The sequence below is a fragment of the Ostrea edulis genome, chromosome 8 (assembly GCF_947568905.1).
Source record: "Ostrea edulis chromosome 8, xbOstEdul1.1, whole genome shotgun sequence".
NCBI classification, from domain to species: domain Eukaryota; kingdom Metazoa; phylum Mollusca; class Bivalvia; order Ostreida; family Ostreidae; genus Ostrea; species Ostrea edulis.
Window position 1 is genome coordinate 39,348,566 of NC_079171.1, and position 9,773 is coordinate 39,358,338.

The 9,773-nt window shown below is 32.1% G+C and overlaps 1 protein-coding gene across 1 annotated transcript; it reads left to right on the forward strand.

The window, feature by feature from the left end:
* The first annotated feature begins 544 nt into the window (after window positions 1–544).
* On the forward strand, window positions 545–9,146 carry LOC125663202 (uncharacterized). The gene is made up of 3 exons (XM_056147604.1): window positions 545–2,203; window positions 7,351–7,505; window positions 9,017–9,146. The coding sequence occupies exons 1-3, from the start codon at window positions 545–547 to the stop codon at window positions 9,144–9,146; spliced, it is 1,944 nt and encodes a 647-aa protein (XP_056003579.1).
* The last annotated feature ends 627 nt before the right edge of the window (window positions 9,147–9,773 follow it).

The following is a 9,773-nucleotide window of genomic DNA, read 5'->3' on the forward strand; positions in this document are numbered from 1 at the left end:
GAGGTGTCAACAATTACGTCAGAAGATAGAATTTCCTTTCATCAAAAATTTAAATTCCATCAAATGTGTACAGTGTATACGTTGAATAAATAATTATGATATATAATATTTTTTCGTCCGTGTATAAATTACATCCCATGTACGGGAATAATCATGTGTTACAGGAACCACACAGGTATTTAATCGCTGGACTAGATGGACGGTCGAAAAAACACAGAGGCCATGTTGGATTTTCAGGTTAGAAAATTTATACATATTATACCTTCTGGCATTGTAGTGCAATTAATATCGATATTTGTGTGATCAATGAGATATATTTTGATTTGATAATGATTTCATTTAATTCGGGAGGGGCGTGGGGGTGTTACATCGAAACCTTGTGCATATCATTTCATTAGAAACATCAAAATTAATGACCGGGTTGTTTTATAGCATGTTGTAATTCTAGCTTCTAAATAATTTATTGTTTTGACCTCTCAAAGTGTGTAATAAAGATTCCCTTTTTCATTGGCAGTGAACTGCTCGTGCGATCCCGGCGTCAGAAATGTATCCCCGGCGCAGTGCTCAGGAAATCCTACTGTGTGACTCCTGTGAAACTTTCTCCCTACAGAGTCATTGTGAACTTTGTCAAATAAATCTCTGTACTAAATGTGTAGGAAAACACCTCTCAGATTTGTCTAATCTACACAATGTGGTGCACTATTTACACAGAAAGTCTACTCTTAACTACCCGAAATGTCCGAAACACACCGAAAAACGCTGTGAACTTCACTGTGAGAAATGTGACATTCCTGTCTGTATTACCTGCGTCTCCTCAGGTAAACATGAAGGTCACACGTTATCAGAATTTCTGGAAAAACTCAGCGGAAAAACAAAAAGTTTAGAAAAAGATCTGGAGGAATTGGAGACCAGTATTTATCTCCAATATGAAGAAATGGCGTCCAGTGTCCAAACTGAGAAAGCTGAATTAGAAGCGAATTACATGAAATTGACAACAGCTGCCGACCAAGAAGGAGAAGTCTGGCACCGAGAGATCACCGCCATTGTCGACCAGCGGAAATCTGATATCCAGGAAATGAAATACAAACACCTATCTATCCTTAATAAAAATACTGAAGAAATCACACAGAAATTGACTGAACTCAAACAGATTATTTCCGACTTGAAATCAATGCTAAAATCAAATGACGTCTCCTTAACCTCTACTTACAAATCTAGGAATTCCGAATTTATAACATTACCGCCTACAGCCCGAGTTACATTACCAAGCTTTTCTCCTCGGAAAATAGAAAAAGATCAGCTCAATGAAATGTTTGGTTCTCTGTCACCATTATCCATTAACACAGAAGAACATGACTACACAATGAAGTCAGCAGAAGCTGTATCGTCTCCTCCAGTCAAACCACTGCTTGATAAGCCGCGACTCACCGCCACCATAGACGCTGGGTATATACAACTACTCGGTGTTAGGTGTCTCAGTGAAGATCAAGTCTGGGTCCGCGGGAAAGACAAAATAATGAAGCTTATCAACCTCCAGAGTAAACTACTGACATCAATAGTAACCGAGTCAGGGAACGTACCACGGGACATAGCAGTGACACGGGACGGAGATCTTGTTTATACTGACTATAATAATAAAACTGTAAACCTGGTGAAGAATAAACAGATCCAGACCGTGATCACACTACAGGGGTGGGCACCTCTCTATGCCTGCAGTACCTCTTCTAATGATCTCCTGGTTATCATGATCAGTGATGATAGAAAAAAAAAATGCAAAGTTGTGCGTTACTCTGGCTCCACAGAGACACAAACCATTCAGTTTAATGATCAGGGTCGTCCTCTTTATTCATCTACTAGTTTTAACAAATACATCAATGAGAACAGTAACCTGGATATCTGTGTGGCTGACAATAAAGCTAAAGCAGTAGTGGTGGTCAATCACTCAGGAAAATTCCGATTTAGATACACTGGTCATCCCTCTAATATCAAGGAAATATTTGATCCAGTCGGCATCACTACAGACAGTCAGAGTCACATCCTGACATCAGACTGGTACAATCATCGCATCCACATCCTAGATCAGGACGGAGAATTCCTCCGTTACATTCAGAACGGTCATTTACGCGATCCATGCGCTTTATGTGTGGATATCAGAGACAATCTCTTTGTGGCTGAGTGGCGCACTGCTAAAGTGAAGAAAATCCAATATTTATAAACACTGTTAATTACACATCTCAACAGTGTTCATTACATATCTAAACAGTGATATATACAGCAATGTGTTAATTAAAACGGCTTGCTAATTAGAACTGCATGTTAATTACAACCAAGTGTTAATTACAGTTTTATGTTAATTACAAACATGTGTTAATTACAGTTTTGTGCTGATCACAACCGTGTGTTAATTACAGTTTTGTGTTGATCACAACCCTGTGTTAATTACAGTTTTGTGTTAATTACAACCCTGTGTTGATTACAGCCATGTGTTAATACAGCCATGTGTTGATTACAGCCATGTGTTAATTACAGCCCTGTGTTAATTACAGCCATGTGTTAATTACAGTTTTGTGTTAATTACAACCCTGTGTTGATTACAGCCATGTGTTAATACATCCATGTGTTGATTACAGCCATGTGTTAATACAGCCCTGTGTTGATTACAGTCATGTGTTAATTACAGCCCTGTGTTAATTACAGCCCTGTGTTAATTACAGCCATGTGTTGATTACAGCTCTGTGTTAATAACAGCCCTGTGTTTATGATGTGCAATTAACATATCCTTGTGTTTGTGTGTTTAACATATTAACGATTAGTCCAGGGCCGTAAATTACATGGAGGCGGAGGAGGCAGCTGCCTCCTCCAACTTTTGAGCCAAAAAAAATTAAAATTTAAAGTTCATTAGAATTTATGTTGTTTCCAATAACTAACATGATACCTCCCTTAAAAAGCATTCCAAATCTTTCTTTTAGAATGAGTTAGTCAAGTAACATCTTAGAAGGCCCTAGAATCAAGGATTTTGCACGAAACGTGTTCAGTGTGCACAAAATGTGCCCAGACCCCCGCCTAATTTCCTGCCTCCTCCAAATTGAAGGTTAATTTACGGCCCTGCCAGCCGGACTATCAGCTGGAAGAAAGAAACACATGTAGGTGAAAAGGTGAAAATAACGAGCGTTGATCAATCTCATAAGTCCTATAAGTAGTACAATGTTAAGAGCTGACGTTAACGCAATACACACATCTGGAATGTTAAGAGTGGGGTATACGCGGACCCCTGGACTCACCAGATATGTATAAGATGGTCTATATCTAGACACTTTGAAGTTTGTAATTACACACCCGTCAGAGCCTCTATTTCGATCAGGTAAACGGAGTAAATCCTAAAACTGATTTTTTTACAAATAGAAGAAACAACTTTAATTTTTGAATCATGGGAACGATTTATGTTATTTTTTCAAATGACACGATTACGCTGTTGTAGTATACAGATCAATCGACGTGGAATTTAAATACCCGGTCAATTCCACAGTTAAGCGAATCGGTGTTTATCAATTAGGCATCCGTTCTGTTTTCTTCGTCCAACTTCATAGAGAACAAAGAAGCTGGTATCGTTTGATCACGACTCCAAATTGCTATAAAAATTTCGAAATCAATCTGGAGAACTGAGCGCTGTAAGATTACGATCACTGATGTTGAAATTAAAGGTCTTCAGACAATTAACCGTTGTACTCTACGGCTGAAATGTCAAAAGCATTATGCCATCGGTATATACATGCACTGCAGGGGACTTGACACTCTGGTGATAAATTCTGTATAAATGTACTGTGATAATATAAAATGTATAAAGACACTCAGGTGATATGTATGTAATTTATATAAACTCACTTTGATGCGAGAATCTGTATCATTACACTCTGGTAATAGTCTTCATAAGCACATTCCGATGATATAATGTGATATAAATGTATATGTATAAACACTCTGATGATATAATGTGTTATAAATGTATATGTATAAACACTCTGATTATATAATGTGTTATAAATGTATATGTATAAAGACATTGATGATATAATGTGATATAAATGTATATGTATAAACACACACTGATATAATGTGATATAAAATGTATATGTATACACACTCCGATGATATAATGTGATATAAATGTATATGTATAAACACTCTGATGATATAATGTGATATAAATGTATATGTATAAACACTCTGATGATATAATGTGATATAAATGTATGTGTATAAACACTGAAGATATAATGTGATATAAATGTATGTGTTTAAACACACTGATGATATAATGTGATATAAATGTGTATATATAAACATTCTGATTATACAATGTGATATAAATGTATATGTATAAACACTCTGATGATATAATGTGATATAAATGTATATGTATTAACACTCTGATGATATAATGTGTTATAAATGTATATGTATTAACACTCTGATGATATAATGTGTTATAATTGTATATGTATTAACACTCTGATGATATAATGTGATATAAATGTATATGTATTAACACTCTGATGATATAATGTGTTATAAATGTGTATGTATTAACACTCTGATGATATAATGTGATATAAATGTATATGTATTAACACTCTGATGATATAATGTGTTATAAATGTATATGTATAAACACTATGATGATATAATGTGATATAAATGTATATGTTTAAACGCTCTGATGATATAATGTGATATAAATGGATAAGTTTAAACGCTCTGATGATATAATGTGATATAAATGTATATGTATTAACACTCTGATGATATAATGTGTTATAAATGTATATGTATAAACACTATGATGATATAATGTGATATAAATGTATGTGTTTAAACACTCTGATGATATAATGTGATATAAATGTATATGTATAAACACACACTGATATAATGTGATATAAAATGTATATGTATACACACTCCGATGATATAATGTGATATAAATGTATATGTATAAACACTCTGATGATATAATGTGATATAAATGTATATGTATAAACACTCTGATGATATAATGTGTTATAAATGTATATGTATAAACACTCTGATGATATAATGTGATATAAATGTATATGTATAAACACTCTGATGATATAATGTGATATAAATGTGTATGTATAAACATTCTGATGATATAATGTGATATAAATGTATATGTATAAACACTCTGATTATACAATGTGATATAAATGTATATGTATAAACACTCTGATGATATAATGTGATATAAATGTATATGTATAAACACTCCGATGATATAATGTGAGATAAATGTGTATGTATAAACATTCTGATGATATAATGTGATATAAATGTATATGTATAAACACTCTGATTATACAATGTGATATAAATGTATATGTATAAACACTCTGATGATATAATGTGATATAAATGTGTATGTATAAACATTCTGATGATATAATGTGATATAAATGTATATGTATAAACACTCTGATTATACAATGTGATATAAATGTATATGTATAAACACTCTGATGATATAATGTGATATAAATGTATATGTATTAACACTCTGATGATATAATGTGTTATAAATGTATATGTATTAACACTCTGATGATATAATGTGTTATAATTGTATATGTATTAACACTCTGATGATATAATGTGATATAAATGTATATGTATTAACACTCTGATGATATAATGTGTTATAAATGTGTATGTATTAACACTCTGATGATATAATGTGATATAAATGTATATGTATTAACACTCTGATGATATAATGTGTTATAAATGTATATGTATAAACACTATGATGATATAATGTGATATAAATGTATATGTTTAAACGCTCTGATGATATAATGTGATATAAATGTATAAGTTTAAACGCTCTGATGATATAATGTGATATAAATGTATATGTATTAACACTCTGATGATATAATGTGTTATAAATGTATATGTATAAACACTATGATGATATAATGTGATATAAATGTATGTGTTTAAACACTCTGATGATATAATGTGATATAAATGTATATGTATAAACACACACTGATATAATGTGATATAAAATGTATATGTATACACACTCCGATGATATAATGTGATATAAATGTATATGTATAAACACTCTGATGATATAATGTGATATAAATGTATATGTATAAACACTCTGATGATATAATGTGTTATAAATGTATATGTATAAACACTCTGATGATATAATGTGATATAAATGTATATGTATAAACACTCTGATGATATAATGTGATATAAATGTGTATGTATAAACATTCTGATGATACAATGTGATATAAATGTATATGTATAAACACTCTGATGATATAATGTGTTATAAATGTATATGTATAAACACTCTGATTATATAATGTGTTATAAATGTATATGTATAAAGACATTGATGATATAATGTGATATAAATGTATAAGTTTAAACACTCTGATTATACAATGTGATATAAATGTATATGTATAAACACTCTGATGATATAATGTGATATAAATGTATATGTATAAACATTCTGATGATATAATGTGATATAAATGTATATGTATAAACACTCTGATGATACAATGTGATATAAATGTATATGTATAAACACTGATGATATAATGTGATATAAATGTATATATATAAACACTCTGATGATATAATGTGATATAAATGTATATGTATAAACACTATGATGATATAATGTGTTATAAATGTATATGTATAAACACTCTGATGATATAATGTGTTATAAATGTATATGTATAAACACTCTGATGATATAATGTGTTATAAATGTATGTGTATAAACACTATGATGATATACTTTGATACAGTATAAGGTATCATGTTTGAATATATATCGGGATATAAATACGGGTTGGTTACGTGATCAAATTCCATAAAGCCGAAAGGGTTTTAAGGAAAATTTGATCACGTAACAATCCGTATTCATATCCCGATCGATATTTTAAAAATGAAACCTTATTACTTATATATACATGTTTGATCAATTACCATTGCTGAATTGTGTTAACAACACGTTTCCATACATTTCACATTGTTGACCTACACGACGATTTGTTCAAAATGACGAAAACACAAAACAAACCTTCTTTTTTTAATTTTTAAGACGTTGAAAAGCAGGTTAATCAACAAGGACATACAGTGTATACAGCAACTCAGGAGTATATAATTGAAAACACTTCCTTATGTCTAAATTGGTAATTTTGGAGAGAGAAAACCTGATAAAAATATACTTCGAATAGAAGGGGGTGTGCTCAATGTTGCAGTTTTGATGCGTCCTTTCACATTTGACAGTTGAAGACAGACTTTGAAAGACATCCTATGAATAGTAACACTGAGGTGGAGGGACATGAAGAACAGGGCGGCAGTCGTCAGGAGTCGGCAGATCATTTATGGACAGGACAGAGGACGCAGACGAATCTCCAAAAAGAATGTGGAAGTACACGAAGGTAAGGAACGGCTTGGATTTGGATTTGTAATTGTTGACAAACATGAACTGACTGAACATTTCTGTTGACTCGATAACTTTCTGTTATTGTTTTCAACGACGCTTCGATGGTCCGACATAGACATGATTTGGCGTGCTTGGAAGCCGGCATCATTCATGGATGCTGTGGCACGTAGGCAGTGGGGTGTGTAGGTCTTAATGTACTTTGACGACTCATCGGTCATAAATCCCGTGAATGACCTTTTTGCTAAAGGTCAAATGTCATCATCTACTAGAAGGTACAATTCCACGTCACCTATACCAAAGTTGCCAAATTCAGCCATTGTTTACATAAGGGTGACCAGGGGGTCAATGTAGCGGCCAAAATTTAGACATTCATAAGTAAGACTTATTTATACGTACAATGATGAAAGTCCACAGCTTGGAATACAAATAAAATCATAAATAAATTTTGTGATGTTGATTTCATTTATTGATAGACTTCTGTAGTAAGTGAGAGCGACTGCTAGATGTGTATTGCCTTATCAATAGTATTACCAGTAACCTACTTTTAACAAGTTTTCATGACTCTGTTGACCCCAAAAGGGTATCAATACAGTGATTAATTGCTCATAATAGTGTTATATGAGAGAAAATCTATCTATCTATCTACATGTGTCTATCTATCTATATGTATCTATATATCTATCTATCTATATACATCTATCTATCTATCTATCTATTTTTCTATCTATCTATCTATCTATAAACACACTCTGATAATACAATGTGATCTAAATTGTATAAACGCACTCTGTTGGTGGTTGTATAATCTCGGAAATCTACTTGGGTTATTTGACTACTATACGACTTAAACACAGCCCACACCTCTGAAATTTATACTATTCTGGCGTCTGGTCAGATGTAGTCGAGTTATTATTTTTTATTACTTGTTTTATTGCTATATTAATGGGATTGACTCACGATTTTTTGCCATATTTTATTTTTGAATTTTAATGATCAAAATCTACTGACTAATGTATTTGAAAGGGTTCACAAAAACATTAAGGTTATACATTATCACAGAAGCTCAATTTAAAGAGTTTATTATTTGTTTTGTAAACAAAGACTGCGGTGTGTTATCGTTTATGAGGTTTTCAAAAGAAATGAATATCGATCTAAGTTTATTATGTTTATCACATTTCAAGCATTCGTTAGGTGAAATGTGTCATGTAAAAGTTAAATTGGTAATTGTGCAAAATTAAAATGCTTTAAATTGCAAAATTAAGATATCACTGGTTGGGTTTTTTAACATAAAAAGACCCCAGTCTCTGTTTACATAACACAGAGGTAAGGCTAAAATATTGCTGTAATCCTTGCATTCAGGTCAAAAGTTTGGCTGTCAACATTAAATGGGTTATACACTGTATTTTTATATTTAACATTAAAAAGGAAAAATATTTTGTTAAAAAATCGTGAACCAGTCCCTTTAAAGTCTAAATTTTGCTTAATTGTATCTGTATTCTTTCACAGATTTAAAGGAACAATACCTGATACAATAATGATTGATTTTTTCTCTGTCAAGACCCCTCTCCTCTATACACTAAATGCCCTGCCTGATTTCATCCTCAAGTACTCCAACTCAAAACAAGCTTTCTATTGAGAAACACGGAAATTGATTAGCAAATGTATTGAACTGGGCTGCTAATTGTTGTTGGAAATAACTATTCGCAATCAGAGAAAAGATAAAAAAAAAAAAAAAAACACAAGTTCACGGATTAAACATTTTCCAATACTGTTCGGTGATCATTAAGAGCGCTGATTGGTTAAGGACAAGAAATTATTTTGTACTAATTGACGGAATTCTAGTCAATATTCGCATATCATTTTTAGGTTGCGAACGCACCACGAATAAATACACACAAAGGTAAGGCTATACCTTTCAATTATGATAATTTGTTGTTTACTAATACTTCTTAACAGAAAAACAAAATAAGGGGACAAATAAATTTCAATGATTGAACGAACGTTTAAAAACATGTATTGAATTTTCTTTTCTTTAATTTCGACCTGACCAGTGTGATCTGAGACATTCATGATCATGATCAGTTGAAAGTTCAATGTTATTATCCTTTTCCTTGTCGACGAAAATATATGTGATGGAAAATATGATGATAATGGACAATGATATATCTCCTAAATCCTATAAATAATACGAAATCATGACATGGGAAAAGTCGGACCCATGGACACACTAGAGGTGGGATCAGGTGCCGAGGAGATTACGGCC

Bases quoted from the DNA above. Each gene is read 5' to 3' on its own strand.
- LOC125663202 (XM_056147604.1), top strand. From the start codon at position 545: ATGTATCCCCGGCGCAGTGCTCAGGAAATCCTACTGTGTGACTCCTGT. The intron at 2,204-7,350 runs CAATATTTATAA...CACATTTGACAG, and splicing joins CTGCTAAAGTGAAGAAAATC to TTGAAGACAGACTTTGAAAG. The intron at 7,506-9,016 runs GTAAGGAACGGC...ATTCTTTCACAG, and splicing joins GAATGTGGAAGTACACGAAG to ATTTAAAGGAACAATACCTG.